Source organism: Notechis scutatus, chromosome 2 (genome assembly GCF_049901735.1).
Source record: "Notechis scutatus isolate UNSWTSFEM ecotype Mainland chromosome 2, rNotScu1.2, whole genome shotgun sequence".
Lineage (NCBI taxonomy): Eukaryota > Metazoa > Chordata > Lepidosauria > Squamata > Elapidae > Notechis > Notechis scutatus.
Window position 1 is genome coordinate 176,133,981 of NC_142010.1, and position 16,305 is coordinate 176,150,285.

The window sequence follows — 16,305 nt, forward strand, 5'->3', positions numbered from 1 at the left end:
GAAATGTAATGGAGGGGTTCTTATTCTTATTCTTTATGTCTGATCTGACCAGTAAATGGCAGCAACCAGCTGAGAGTAGGATGTATCATTTCTGCTGACATCTTGGGGTCATAAGGAGTTTTGCAGTCAGACACAGTAGCTCTAAGTAAGTTATCACCAGCGACAGGCAATTATTTCTAATAGAAAAAACAACCTTTTATAACGTGATCTACACAAATAATTCGCCTTAAGCTTCCTTTTTTTTTTTTTTGGACGACTTTCAGGCTGTGTCTGACGCAGCTCTCAGACTGCTGCATTATGCTAAAGCGAGTTGGCAAGCGCTCTGCAAACAGCTATGGAAACCGCGATGACTATTTTGGTTTTTTTTCAAAATGCGCTCCCAAAACGAGAAACGTGAAACCTTCCTCTAGAAACCGGATAAATTAGCTGCCGAATTTTTTATCCCGAGCTCTTCCCTCCCCCCCCTCCCCCATTTTGACGGAGATCCTTTTTCGGTGGGTGTCTCCATTGAAACGATGCCACGATGAGCTTCATCAGACCAACTTTCCTTCACACGAACCCGGGAACGTCCTGTTTTGCAAAGTGGGATTCGGGGAACTCTGGAAGGTGGATCCCCGGGATCTGCTTCTCCCAGACCCAGATGATCCTCCGTAGGGAGGTTGTTGGGAGAGGAGAGCCGCGATCCGCTGCAGGCTTTACGGTCAACCTAAAGGAAGCAGAGGTACAAATTGAAAGTTAAAAAAAAAGCACCTCGCAACAACCGGGAAGAAGAACGGAGACTTGGGTGAGTGTTTTTATTTCCTATATGGGAAAGCATTGCGATAGTTTTCCTGTTGGTTTTGCACGGCAGGAAAAGGCGCCTGTAGATCTTAAAAAAGAGAGGCTGTCCTTATTCGGTTTACTTTTGGTCTACAGTTCTGCGACGCGATGAGGCGTTTACAGTTGGAAAGGAACAAACAAACGAGCCAAAAGATTGCAAACAAAAGAGGAAAAATGTAACGTTAACTCTTCCAAACGAAAAATACCAATTTAACGTTGCAGCTCCGCCTCTCACATAAGGGAGAAAGGAAAAACTTGGGGCCTATTTTAGCACAAGCGGCTTCAATGATTTCCCCCTTTCTTTTAATTTCTAAACTCTTGTTTATCTCCCTATATAGTAAAAACTTTTACAATAGCATGCACTTTAAAACGTCTGTCTGTTCTAAGCTTTTGTTTTAATGCTTTTTCAGTATTATTGAAAGACAGAAGCAGAGGCGGCTTTTTTTTTTTTTTTTTTAGAAAGGCAAAGTTGTTTCTGGAAGTTGTTTCTGTTTTCTATTCAGACCAATCCTTCCTTCACCTTTCAAGGAAAAACCTTACAAACCTTGATAAAAGGGTAGTGCTAATATTACCCTTTAACACTTCTGGGAGAGAGATTCGATAATTGTCTTGTTTCACTTCCATTAGGCCATAGAAATTTCATGTGTGTTCTTTGCTTTAAAAAAGCAAATTATAGATGCCTCAGATCAGTTCCTACAATTATACAAATTTTGTAATGCAAATGAATGTGAACTTGCATATGTTTATTATGTAGCATTATTGTTTCTATAGAACAAAGCATATTGCTTCTGTTCACCACCTCAAAGATTTACAATAATTATTTTCTGCAGAAAGACAAAATTTCTTAGCTATATTCCATGTGTGAAATCTTATTCTATCCTATTTTATATGTTCATTAAATGTAGGAGTATCCAGTTTCCTTTTGGTATAATGTGACCTTATTCACTGTGTTGCTGTTTCCAAGGTCTCCTACTACAGATAGTCCTTGACTTACAACCATTTCATTTAGTGACTGTTCAAAGTCACAATGACACTGAAAAAAAGTGATTTATGACCAGTTTTCACATAGCTGTTGCAGCATCCCCATGGTCACGTGATCCAAATTCAGTTGCTTGACAACTGGCTCATATTTATGATGGTTGCAGTGTCCTTGGGTCATGTGATCACTTTATGACAAATCAAGGCAATGGGGGAGCTAGATTAACTTAACAACCATGGCACAAACTTAACAACTTCAGTGATTCACTTATCAAATGTGGCAAGAAAAGTCCTCAAATGGGGCAAAACTCACCTAACAACGTTATTTCGCTTAAAACAGAAATGTTAGGCTCAATTGTAGGACTGCCTATATATGTTGAATCAAAACTCCAATCATATAGAGCCAGCAAAATCCATAACATCTTTGTTAGAGATGAATGGAAATATAATGTAGAACAGTTTTTCTCAATTGGCAGCCCAATAGTATTGTACTGGTAAATTCCTTCAAATTAAATTAAATTTTAAATTATTGCAATCTCACAGGCTTGTCCTCCTAATATTCTAGAAATTTGGCAGTCTCAAAAGTTGTGGGCCTTAAAATAAATAATTTGTATTTAATATTGGGGTCCAGTGGATTCTGTCTGGAGAGGGACACGTGTGCTGTAGTATCCACACACTCAGTGTTGCTAACTCTTGGTTTATGTGGGCCTCAAAAGTTTTTGATAGGGGTGTGATCAGCCACATACATCAGGAAGACTGGGAACTGCTTCCTAGCACATATGCCAAGAAGAATGTGCTTCTGAACTGTATCTTTTCATTTGTCAGGTGCATTCATTTTAAGGAATCCTTGACTGAGGAAACTACAGTAATACAGGATCAAGGATGGACTCAGGTTTGATGGCACTTCTTCTCCCGCCAGTGATGACAATGGAGAAGAACAAGGATTTCTAGGGAAAACACAGGTGGACCACTTATTGGGCATGTTAAAGATTCCTGAGGCCCCAAACACATTGTGTGCCTGATCGTAAGGCATGAAAAGAATTAAGAAGAAAAGATTTTGGGCATCTTGCTTCTGCTTTATGGCTTTCTTTTTTCTCCTGACCACTTTCCAGGTACCAAAGATACTTGGAATGGGATGGGAATATGCAGGGGTGGGCTTCAAAAATTTTAGCAACAGGTTCTCTGCCCAGTTGCTGAGTGGGCATGGCCGTGGTGGGTGTGGCCTAATTGGCCTCCTGCACCATGGCGGGGGGGCATTTTTGCCCTCCCGGGGCTCTGGAAGCTTTCCTTGAGCCTCTGGGAGGGTGAAAATAGCCTCCCCAGGCTCTGGAAGCTGGAAACGGACTCATTTCCAGCCTTCCCAAACTTCCAGAAGGCCGTTTTTCACCCTCCCCAAGCCTCCACGTGTGCCCTGCACTTACCTGAATCCAAAACGGGCCACATGGGGACTCCTAGGAGGGGAGGGGCAGGGTGGGCGGAGCCAGACAGGAGTGGGATTTGAGGGTTCTCCGAACTGCACAGAATCTTAGTTAGGGGCTCTCCTGAAGCCCTGTGAACCCCCCGAAGCCCACCCCAGGAATATGTTCAGAAATACCCCAACGAGAGAAAGGAATAGCTATGTAATGTAAATTTTTAGGAGAGAGAATGGGGACACTGCTATATCAACTTTGGAGTTCAGCCTGGTAGTAGGGGTTTAATTATGTGCTCAATGCTTCCAAATCTCTGCTCTTTTCTACTGCTGGGTTTTCACCAATAGATAATGCAGGTGCTCTTTGATTTGTAACCATTTATGACTGTTTTTCACACTTATGACAGTTGCACTGTCCCGGGGTTCAACCTTCTGACAAACAAAGTCAATGGGGAAGCCAGATTCACTTAACAACCGTGTTACTAACTTAACAACTGCAACGATCTGCCTAACAACGGTGGCAAGAAGGGTCGTAAAACAGTGCAAAATTCGCTTAACAGCTGCCTCGCTTAGCCACAGAAATGTTGGGCTCAATTATGGTCGTAAGTTGAAGAATACCTGTTGAGCGGGGCAAGCTATAAAAACTATAAAACACTGTTTGCAGAGCAAACAGTAGAAAAAAAAATACAGGGCAAATCATTTTCCTTGAGTTAAAAAAAACATCCTCATTCTCATTATTCTGGTGCTGCTATCATGAGTTATTCTAATGCAGTGGTTCTCAACCTGTGGGTCACGACCCCTTTACCAGGGGTCGCCTAAGACCACCGGAAAACACCTATTTTCAATGGTCTTAGGAACTGAGCCATAATTTTATGGTTGGGTCACCACAACATGAGGAACTGTATTAAAGGGTCGTGGCATTAGGAAGGTTGAGAACCACTGTTCTGACGTATAATGTCACAGCTTGGTTCCTCTGGCAAAGCTGTAAGTGGATGCAATTAAAAAAAGGAGAAGCCAGATCAAAGTTAACTCTGTCACGGGTCAGAATTCCTCCTCATTCAGCAGCTCCCAACCTTTTGGGCACCAGGGAACGGTTCTGTGGAGAGCGGGTTTTTTTTTTTTTTTTTGGTGGACCAGAAGGGGTGTGGTTTCATATGTTGCATCCGTCCATCCTGTGGATGGGGCTTTGCTTCTTTGCACAGACCAGTTCCTGGCATGCCACAGACCGGGGTTGGGGACCCCTGTCCTAATGGGTCCTGTGGAAAACTGTACATGTTTTTTTTAATGTGAAGTGGTATAATGAAATTAAATTTCTGCTGTTTGTGGGCTTGAATCCAGATGAGATGGGGATAGCAGACTTCCTAGCGTCTGCGTTAGTACCTTCAGTCCTCTAGAAATGTTACACCAAGGATGGGGAATCTGGAGAACAGGACAGGTCCGTGATGGCGAACCTATAGCACACGTGCTGGAAGAGGCACATAGAGCCTTTTCTGCCGGCACGCGAGAGGTCGTCCAGAAGAGCCCCACTGTGTATGCGCGCCCGCTGCCTGCCCTCCAGCTGATTGTCGGGTATCTGGCATGCATGCGCGGGTGGCGAGGTGTGTGCAGGAGATGCATGCACATATGCAGGGGGTGCGGGGGGTCACGCGAGCATGCGCAGAGACGCATGGCACAGCACATGCGGGGGGGTTGTGCATGCATACACAGGGCGTTGAGGGCGCGTGCATTGCCTTCTGGGGGCTGGCATGTGAGCGCGAGCACAATTTTCAGCACGGGAGCCAAAAAAGGTTAGCCATCACTGGGATAGGTCATGGTATACAGACAAGGAAAATTCCTAAACACTAGAAGGATACAAGCATCTTAGATGTTTTTGAATAAAACTCTTTTCTCTTAAGTTTGGTTGCTTGGTTGTTTATTTTATGGTTTTTATAGCTTGCCCCGCTCAAAAGACTTAAAATTATAACTGGGACAAAAGAATAAGCAAAACCTCAGCAGTAATAAATAAAATCAACCCTCTCCCAGTATGAATGCCAGCAAAATTTTTGGTAGAGTTCGATAGAAAGCCTGATTAAATAAAATTATATTGTAAAGATTTTCTCAAAACCATGAGGAATGGAGCTTTACAGGCTAGTGAGCAATAGCCTGATATGACTAATATATGAACAGAGTAAGTTAACCATCCAGAAATAATATGCTTATCATAGCCTTGCTAAGTACATGTCAGAAGAGTGTGTACGTATATTGGAGGAGCGGGTTGCACCTTCTGAGTTAATGATAACTCTCTGTGACTTCCTGGCCTGGTCCCTGCAGTCTTGTTGGTAAAATTTCAGAAGTGGTTTGCCATTGTCTGCTTTCTAGGGCTGAGAGATAGGTGGACTGGCCCAAGATTACCTTGTACCTAAGGCAGAACCAGAATTCACAGTTTCCCAGTTTCTAGCCTAGTACCTTAAATCAGTGGCCCCCAACCTTTTTTGTGCCACGGCCCAGTACCGGCATCACAAAATGATCCGCGGCCCGGTACCAACATCAGCACACATGGCAAGGCAAGCCGAGCGACTGGCCGGCCAGCCGTCCCCCGCTTCTCCCCGCCACCTTCAACTCCTCCTTTGTACCTTTGTTGATGGGCTTCGGGACGGCTTCAGGACGGTCGCTCGGCTCGCCTTGCCTTGGGTGCTGAAAGAATCCTTGCGCCTTAGTTTTGTTCGAAGCCACCACCCCCTTTGATGAAACTAAGGCGCGAGGATTCCTTCAGGACCCAAACACCGCTTTCCAACCGGAAAAGCTCACTGGAAGCACTTTCTCATCAAAACAAGATGGCGGCGCCCAGCAAACCGGTGGCCCGGTAGAAAATGTTCCACGGACCGGTACCGGTCTGGGGCCCGGTGGTTGGGGACCCCTGCTTTAAATCACTCCACCAAATTAGCTTTTGTTAGAAAGTTTAAGCCCATTTAAAACCAGTATCAGTCCATACCCTCTTAAAGAGATGTCATGCCTTATTTCTTAAGCCTTTGATAATTCTTAATTTTTCTTTGCTTTCAAAAGGTGGTTGTGGAACTGGGCAGGTCTAAACAGTTGACCTCAAAAAACTCAGTTTCCCAAAAGAATGCTTTCAGAGAAGATGAGTTCCAGAAATACCCTCCTCTGTTTTTCAAAAGGCCAAAACTTGACCACAGTGCAGGGAAAAAGTTGCACAGAGGCACATATCCTGTCTTGCTCTGGTGGTCTCCACTCACAGGAGAATCTGGACGGCAGGCTCAGTGTGGTGAGGATGTTTGCTTCTTTACCATCAACAGGACTTACCAACACAATCCTTTGACTAAAGCCTTTCTGTTTTACGGTAAGGGACTGGCTAAAAGTTTGGAAAGGTGATTGAGTAATCTCTTCCTCCCCCTTTTCTTGTGTAGCTTAACATATTAATTTGGATATGCAGAAAAAAAGTGGACCCAACTGGGAATATGGTGGTTTATATTACAGGTATCCCTTGACATGATTATAATTAGGACAGGATTTCTGGTCATAAGTCATTGTGGTGATAAGAGGAAGGACCAATGTGGGTAAATCTGAGTTTATGACATTTTTTGCATGTGGTTCTAAGTGCAAAACCATTCTTCTGAGTGGGTATTTTTTGCCAGAAATTAATTTAAAAATGCCAGAAACTGGCATGAAACATAAATCATGGGACACTACAACCGGTCATAAATGCAAGCCAGCTGCCAAATGCCCAAAATAGATGTTCTTGGGAGGGTGGATGACATTTTACAATGGCCAGAAGTGCTTTATGGTTTGTACATTACCAGTTCCTGGGCCCATCTTAATTTCAAGTGGTCATTAAGCAACTAATTGAAAATCAAGGACTACTCATACAAATACTTCCTCTCTGAATAATCATCATTTCATGACCGCTAAACAAGCTAAGTTCTGACTGGGTTATTTCCAGATTTCCTCCTCTTAGTTTTTTCTTTTTCCAAAAAAGTGGATTTTTGTTCTACTTCAAATCTGACATTCTGATGCAATGTCCGATTTTCTAAAACAAGGGTACCTTGGTACTCAGCTGCTTTGAAACTCATCAAATTTGCCCCTGTACTCCTTGTTTGGTACTCGACTCACAAGCTAGAACTTGTCAATGTTGGCTGCCTTGTGATTCACTACATTATTCCTTATAGGAAAATTTGTTTGGTACTTGTCATTTTTGAAACTAATTGCACTTCCCGGAGCCAATTAACAAAGAGTACCAAGGTACCACTTGGTACTGTATTAGTATACTGTATTAGTATGAATCTTACAATTGGAGAATGTCTGCATTATTGGCGATGACCACATTGCTTTGAAATAATGACTGTTTATATTATTGAAAACAGTGCAACCAAGTCCATTGAATGTAATTAAAAGGAATATGTTATATTTTTCAACCTCTAGGTACGGATTTCAGCATACACAGCTTACCTCTGCCCCGTGCAGGCTACCATGACTGGGCTCTTTTTCACGAGGAGTCCCCCAAAAACAACTACAAGCTTTTCCAGCCTCCTGCCATCACTTTGTTCAACCACACAGCCACTTTCAGCCGCCACTCACACCTTCCGCTTACCACCCAGTACCTTGAAAGTATTGAGGCCTTGAGGTCCCTGAGGTACACAGTTTCTCTGCAAAAAAAGAACAGCTTGAGGAAGAGACTTGCGCCACTGGTCTATGTACAATCTGATTGTGACCCTCCCTCTGACAGAGACAGCTACGTAAAGGAGCTGATGGCACACATCGAAATTGATTCCTACGGGGCTTGTTTGCATAATAGAGACCTTCCAGACCATCTCCGAAATCCATCCTCCATGGACAGCGATAGTTTTTACAACATACTCGCTCAGTATAAATTCGTCCTGGCTTTTGAGAATTCCGTCTGTGGCGATTATATCACTGAAAAACTCTGGAGGCCACTAAAGCTGGGAGTCGTGCCTGTTTATTATGGCGCTCCCACTATTCAAGACTGGCTTCCAAGCAACAAGAGTGCCATTCTCGTCACAGATTTTCCACACCCGAAGGACTTGGCTCAGTATATCAAAGGTTTGGATGCGGATGACAAGGAATATGCGGCCTACCTTGAATGGAAGTTGAAAGGTGACATTTCCAACAGGCAACTGCTTGCTGTCATCAAAGAACGCACATGGGGAGTGCAGGATATCATGAAAGACAACTACATAGATGCCTTTGAGTGCATGGTGTGCACCAGGGTATGGGAAAATATCAAGAGACAAGCAAAGGTAAGTATAAATACGTCTCTCCATAGGGACCTATTGTCATTAAGTCAACTGCTGTCTTTTGATCCTCAAGCAGAATCGGTGTAGCAGAGGCAAACAAATTCTGCAGAATTACAGAGTTCCTACAGAAAGAAGATGTGGCTTTGGGAGAGGTCCATGAGTCGTTCTGTGGTCCATAAATGTAGAAAGTAGTTAGAGCACATTGATTTAAATAACACTATAGCAATAGCACTTAGACTTACTGTATATACCGTTTCACAATGCTTTTACAGCCCTCTTTAAGCGATTTACAGAGTCAGCATATTGCTCCCAACAATTTGGATCCTCATTGGATTCTCGGAAGGATGGAAGGCTGAGTCAACCTTGAGCCTGGTGAGATTTGATCTGCCAAATTGCAGGTAGCCAGCAGTCAGCAGGAGTAGCCTGCAGTACTGCAATCTAACCACTGTGCCACCGCAACTTCATCTTACTTTCAGGTCCATTGTTTTCTCTGTTCTGCCATCTTCTCAGACATACATCTGAAGGATAAAATATCCTTTCTTGTTCATATTTCTAATTTATATATAAGTTACCTTTATACATTCTAGACAATTCCTTTGGTGGCATATGCCAACAATACATCATTTGATAAACATTCTCTCTAAATTGATAACATAACATACATTTTAGTCGCTTCAGCTATGTGTTCTTCCATTGTTCCATTTGTATATTGTAACCAACAATTTTAATCCACTTAATCATGCTTTTTTTTTTACTTGGTCTTCTATTTCAAATTTCAATAAAAGTGTAAATTTTAGCAATATTCATCATTTGTACACAGTTCTGTTTCAAGCTCAGATTTAGATTGTCCAAAGCCAAAAATTCTTTTTCTACTTTAAATCTTTCTAATGATTGTATATTAAAAAAACTACTGACAGATATATCCAACTGCCATCAGATCTTCTCTTGATTTTATTTTATATTCTCCTTGATAAAATTCTAATAGCTCACAATAAGTTTGCCATTTGTGTTTACTTAGCATTTTTCGTCTATAAAATGCTTCTTGTACTGAAAGCCACAGCAGTGCTTTTGGGCACAGCCGCAGTTTATATCTATTCCATATTCTCAATAATATGATTTTTAAAATCTATTTTAACCTTAGTTTTATCACATCATACACATCCATGCCATCTGAATTTCTAGTCATGTTCTTCTAACTCCAAAAATCTTCTATTTCTCAGTAACACCCACTCTTTCATCCAAATTAAACAAGCTGCAAAATATACTTTCAAATCAGGTAAAAACCCACTTCTCCTCTTTCTTATAACACCTTATATTTAACTCATATATTTTTCCCTGCCACATAAATTAATTATATATATGCTTGCACTGGCACAAAGCCGAAAGCACCAGCCTGAGGATGGCGAGTGGGACCTCGCCGAAACGTCGCCAAGATACTCTTAATCTTACATGGGAAAAGACCCAAACATACCTAGACCTACATATATATATGTGTGTGTGTGTGTGTGTGTGTGTGTGTGTTTGTGTGTGTGTGTTTTCTAAAGTTTTCGCAGGTACTTACATGTATGGTATTCATCTTTGTTCGGGTATTTTCCCACGTCATTATAGTTGTGCTTTTAAAGTTGTAGCAATATTTCGGCAGAATCTCATCTGCCATCATCAGGCTTCCAGACGAACACAATACAGAAGCCTGATGATAGCAGATGAGATTCTGCTGAAATATTGCTACAACTTTAAAAGCACAACTATAATGACGTGGGAAAATACCCGAACAAAGATGAATACCATACATGTAAGTACCCGCGAAAACTTAAGAAAACATATACATACATACATACATACATACATACATATTTCTACCATTATTTAAGTGGTGCATCAGTTGTCAAAATATGTATTGCCTGAAACAAAAATAACATTCTAGCCAAGAAATTAATCTTAATCACATAAATTCTTTCCAGTAATAACAGTTGTATTTTCTCCCATATTAACATATCTTTTTAAAACTTCATTCCGTGTCTTAATATAATTACTTTGAAATAACATACAATTCATATTTGTTATAGTAACATCCAAGTATTTTACCTTCTCGATCTTAAAATCCATTTTATTCCTCAATTCTGTTTGATCCTGCATTTTCATATTTTTATTAATATCTTCATCTTCTGTTTATTAATCTTAAAGCCTGCTATTGCATCAAATTCTTTTAATGTACTCATTAATATTTCAATTCCTTTTAAAGGATCTTTCAAAACCAGCACCAAGTCATTTTCTTCCATAATCTTCTTGTCTTGTTTTATATCTCTAGTATTTCAAGGACAAAAATATACAGAAGAGGGGATATTTGGGCAGTCCTGTCTTGTTCCTTTTTGTATTTCACATGGATTTGCTAGATTTCCATTATCAATAATTTGCGCTTTCAGTGAAGTATAGATAGATTTTACCCATTTTGTTCTTTTCTACATTCAGTGAAATGTAACCTCTGAAGATATGATGTCCCCTGTTTAAACCAAGCCCTTAGATAATTAGCAGGTCCAATTACACAAGCTGGGTCCCCTAAAGGTAAAGTTTCCCTGTCCAGTCATGGCCAATTCTGGGACGCGATATTCATCTCTGTTTCTTGGCCAAAGGAGCCACCATTATCTGAAGACGTTATCCGTGGTCATGTGGCCAACATGGCTATATGCCAAAGGTGCATAGAAAGCTGTTACCTTCCCATTGAAGTGGTCCTTATTAACCTACTTGTATTTGCATGCTTTCAAACTGCTAGGTGGGCAGGAACTGGGCAGGGGTCAGCTGTAAAAATTTTAGCAACTGTTTCTCTGCCTGGTTGCTGGGTGGACGTGGCCATGGTGGGTATGTAGCCTCCTGCACTACGGGGGGGTTTTGCCCTCCCCGGGCTCCGGAGGTTTTCCTTGAGTCTCCAGGAGAGCAAAAATGGCCTCCCCTGAAATGGGTCCATTAACCACTACATCAAGCTGGTTTTCTTGTCTTAGTTATTCATTATTTCTCGTCTTGGTTATTCTAATGTCAGGTATTATCAGTTAGTTCATTTGTCCATTAGACACCGAAGCTAAATTCTATATTATGATAGGTCTAGAACATGGGTCTCCAACCTTGGCAACTTTAAGACTTGTGGACTTCAATTCCCAAAGATCCTCAGTCAACAAAGCTGGCTGAGGAACTCTGGGAGTTGAAGTCTACAAGTTGCCAAGGTTGGAGACTCCTGGTCTAGAAGGCCAAGTATTTGAAGTGGGAGAACATCAACCTTCACCTCTCAAACCCTTACCACAAATAAACACAGATTGTGTTTTTAATTTTTTTTTATCAGGGAATGCCACCAAGAAGATGGAAGGCAGAAGCAAACCATCTGAGCTGCCCAAGTCCTGAAGGATTTGTCTTTTCTCCTCTCAGTGTGCAGAGATCTGTTCTTCAGGACGTGTGGAAATCAAGCTTTGAACAATCTAAGAGAGAAGCTCGTGCACTGCAGCATCTGGTAGAAAGGAACAGGAATTTCACAGCCCTGGAATTTTGGACTCTGGTTTTTAGAGACTAGTTTAAAAAACAAGGAGTATTCACCTCAAGATTGGGGGGGGAACTGCCAGCAGAAAAAGCTAGTAACAAAATCCAGTGTTCAGAATAAAGTAGGAAGCACTTTTAAACCCCTGAATGTATGAAAATGTGTATTTAGTAACTATTTATCATGACCTATTTGGTCATCTTGTAACATATATTTTTACTGCTAATATTGAGACATGTTTTTAACGTGTGTAGATTAACACAAGAATGTAATAAAATGCATTCCTTTCCCTCTTTGTGCGCCTGTGATTGTTTCTGTTAGATTTTACATTCAAGCTCATTTGCAAAAGATGTCAGACCAAATCTAGTGCTCTGACTTGGAACCAACATGCTTTCTATGTTTCTTGCATGTTTACAAGAAGTTGAAGTAATGAACTGGGCTGTTCAAAAGAATGGGCAGTGATGTGTATATATATATATTTTTGTGTGTGTGTGTGTATGTGATATCCCCAAGGAAATACTTTACATGAAATAAATGCTTACCAGAAACCTGTGGAAGGAAGGACTACAGCTAGTCCTTGACTTATGACCATTTAGTGATTGTCCAAAGGTACAATAGCATTGAAAAAAGTAACTTACGACCACTTTTCACAGTTACGATCATTGCAGCATCTCCATGGTCACATGATCAAAATTCAGATGCTTGGCAACTGACTCATATGTATGATGATTGCAGTGTCCAAGGGGTCATGGGATCACCTTTTGCAACCTTCTGACAAGCAAAGTCAATGGGGAAGCTGCATTCACTTAACAACCGTGTGACTAACTTAATAACTACAGTGATTCACTAAAGAAATGTGGCAAGAAAGCAGTGGTGGTATTCTACCAGTTCAGCCCAGTTCGGCCGAATCAGTAGCTCCAAGAACCATCTGTGAGTGAATCGGTTTGCTCCGACAATCAGCTTCTGGGCCCTCCCACCCACCCTGGCTCTATACTGACCTTTATTTCCTGCTTTTAAAGCTCAGCTGCTTGGTGCGGCACGGTGGATTGCCATGTGTCAGCTGTTGAAGACACGGGGGAGAGTGCAGGATTGCAGAAGGTCAGTATCAAACCCTTTGCGCGCATGGCAAATGCATGTTTGGCGTGCACCCACAGAGCCACGCCCACAGAACCAGCGGTAAAAAAAGTTGAATCCCACCACTGCAAGAAAGGTTGTAAAATGGGACAAAACTCGGATAACAGCAATTGTTTTACAACTGTTTCACTTAGCAACAGAAATGTTGGGCTCAGTTGTGCTCGTAATTCGAGGACTGCCTATACAGAGCCCTGGCAAGAACAAAAGAAAGGTACATAGCAAAGAAATCTTAGAATATCTCACTCAAGTGTCATATGATGGAACTTTGTTTTTCCTTACTCCCCATTTCTATCATTCTTCAATCTCCACGGCTTTTATGGTGTCGGGAGATTACAATATGTGTGAAATCTAATATATTTGCAGGGCATCAGATCATGTATAGCCTCAGTAAAGGAACAAAATGCCTGAACTATCCATAGCTTAGGCTGCTGGACCTATCACCACTATCAGACATGCAGATACTGCAGTCTCTGCGGCAGAATCTAACACACCCAAATACACACACACACACACACACAAGGAAAACTTTAACTAACTCAATTCTGAAAGGTTTTTTTTATTTTAAAAAATCTCCTCGCTAGAAATAAAGCTGCTAATGATACATACTATAGGTCAGTGGTGGCTTTCCTTTTGGGGCTCCTGTGCCAAAAATTGTGCTCGCACTTGTGTGCCAGCACCCAGAAGGCAATACACGCACCCCCTGCCCCCTGCGTATGTGCGCGCAATCCCCCCACGCTCCTGTACCGCACCTCAGAGCTGATTTTTCAGCTGGTTTGGCGCCTTTTTCGGGGCCCCCCAGAGGCTTGAGGATAGCTTCTGCAGCCTTTGCAGGCCAAATAATAGGTGGAAGTGACAAAATGGGCCTATTATTTGGCTTGCAAAGGCTGCAGAAGAATCAGCTGTGAGGCGCACGCATGCGCAGTGAGGTAAGTTTGCCCGCAGCTCACGTGCCGGCATAAATGGCTCTGTGTGCCACCTGTGGCATGTGTGCCATAGATTCGCCATCAGGGCTGTAGGTAGATGTAAGTTGTTAAAGTGCTGGCACCATTATACAGAGAATGGGGAATACTTGGGAGCAAATGCTTTGACAGTATCAAAAGCTTCCATACCCTAAAGCAGTGATGGCAAACCTTTTTGTTGTGCTGTGTCAAAAGCGCACGCGTGCCGGCATCCACAATGCAATGTGCCCCCACCCCCCTGTGCATTTGTCGCAACATGCCCGCCCCATCCCGTTACCTACACTGTGCATGTGCGTGCCTCCCAGCTGATTTTCAGCTCATTTGAGGCCGTTTTTGCCCTCCTGGAGGCTTGAGGGAAGCCTCTGCAACCTCGGGAGGCCGAAAAACAGGCCTTCCATAAATACCGGAAGTGCCCACATTCAGCCTCTGGCGGGCCTCCGGAGCTTGGGGGAGGCCGTTTTCGTCCTCCCGGAGGCTCAATGGGAGCTTCAGGAGGCTGAAAACGGGCCCGTTTCGGCACTTCTGGTATTTCCGGAAGGCCCGTTTTTCGGCCTCCTGAGGATGCAGAGGTTTCCCTCAAACCTCCGGGAGGGCGAAAACGGCCTCAAATGGGCCGAAAATCATCTGGGAGGTGTGCGCATGCACAGTGCAGGTAAGTTTGGCTGGGGCTCACATACCCCACACAAATGGCTCTGCATGCCACCCATGGCATGGATGCCATAAGTTCACCATTACGGCTCTAAAGTGTCTTTCTGTGTATTGCATTCCTGCTGACCGTGCATTTTGTCCACGAACAAGCAGCTCCTCACTCGCACGGAAAGGCAGAGTACCTGTGGTCACTCTCATTGGAAAGCCCCCAGAGAAGGAATAGGGGTGGGGGCATTTCTGCTGCATCTCTCTACATTGCCAACTTTTTCAGCATCAGCAGTTTTAGTTAAAACTTGGCAGCTTGAGATTCCCTGACATAGAAAATGGATGTAAAATGCATTAGCATTTGGCACTCATGTGCTGACATAAAAATAAATATCCTGGTTTGCCCATTACCCACTTTCAAAACCAGGAACATTAGAAGCTATGTCACAAAAAGAAGTGCCATAGTCCAAAACATTAGGAATACCTCCCCATTACTTTCTCCAAGCACCAGCACCTTTACAATGCTACTGTATTTACAAGGTATGGCAATGCCATCTTACTTAATTCACCAAGATCTGTTCCTAGTCAAGTCAATGCAGGATTTCAGGAGTCTCCTTGCCAATACAAGACATTCAGTAATTGCTTGTTCATTTTAAAGAGAGCCTACTGTCTTACCACAGCAGCTTCCATCTTTGGCAACAGAGCAAGGATGAAGGTGACATTGTTCATTTCTATCCTTAAAGTGACCTGCTGGATTTCTTAGTTCTAAAATACTTTCTCTCTTTAACGTCTTTGGTTAATAAGATGGATTTGTCCCTTAGCCATGGTGGCGCAGTGGTATTGCAGACTAATTCTGTCGATTGCCAGCAGTTCGATCCTGACCAGCTCAACATTGACTTAGCCTTCCATCCTTTCGAGGTGGATAAAATGAGGATATAGATTGTCTGGGGCAACAGGCTGACTCTGTAAAATGCTTAGAGAGGGATATAAAGCACTATGAAATGGTATGTGCGATTGCTGTTAGCCCTGAAAACAGGACTTGATTTCTGCGATGGAGATTCTGCTACGATCTCCAAAATTGGCCACTGTTGGGTGCTATATAGCAACACACCTGAAATTATATACAAGAAATTCCATCCTAAATGCCACAAGAGTTTCTCTAAGTATGCTTGGTTTGTTTAAAGTTAAATTCTGACTCAGTTACAATAATAATAGGTACCCCATTGGAAAATCTGAAATAACCATAAGATATAAAACACAATGGAGAAATAGATCTTATAGTCACTAATAATCACCACTGACTTGATGGTATATAATCAAAGTTAAATTTCACCAGTATTTAAGCTTATTGGCCTATCAGCCCATCTTTAAACAGATTTACACACACACACACACACACACACAGCTGCCTCCTAATAAGTACACGGTGTCATTTGGAAATCTATTTAGAAATAAGGTCCATTCCAGATTGCACAGAAAGGGCTTTAACGGATTGGATTTTCACTATACTCCTATACATATCAACTCAAAAGGACGTCCCCCTGAGTTTAATGAAGTGTATTCCCAGCAGCTGAGTCAAAAATTGTACACTTACATGCACTTCTT

General features: G+C 42.3%; 1 protein-coding gene across 1 annotated transcript; it reads left to right on the plus strand.

The window, feature by feature from the left end:
- The first annotated feature begins 291 nt into the window (after nt 1–291).
- Nucleotides 292–12,264, plus strand: POFUT3 (protein O-fucosyltransferase 3). Its single transcript, XM_026673012.2, has 5 exons — nt 292–784; nt 2,623–2,909; nt 6,248–6,542; nt 7,622–8,457; nt 11,786–12,264. Exons 2-5 carry the CDS (start codon nt 2,829–2,831, stop codon nt 12,008–12,010), a joined length of 1,437 nt encoding a protein of 478 aa, XP_026528797.1. The 5' UTR covers nt 292–784; nt 2,623–2,828; the 3' UTR covers nt 12,011–12,264.
- Nucleotides 12,265–16,305: the final 4,041 nt, after the last annotated feature.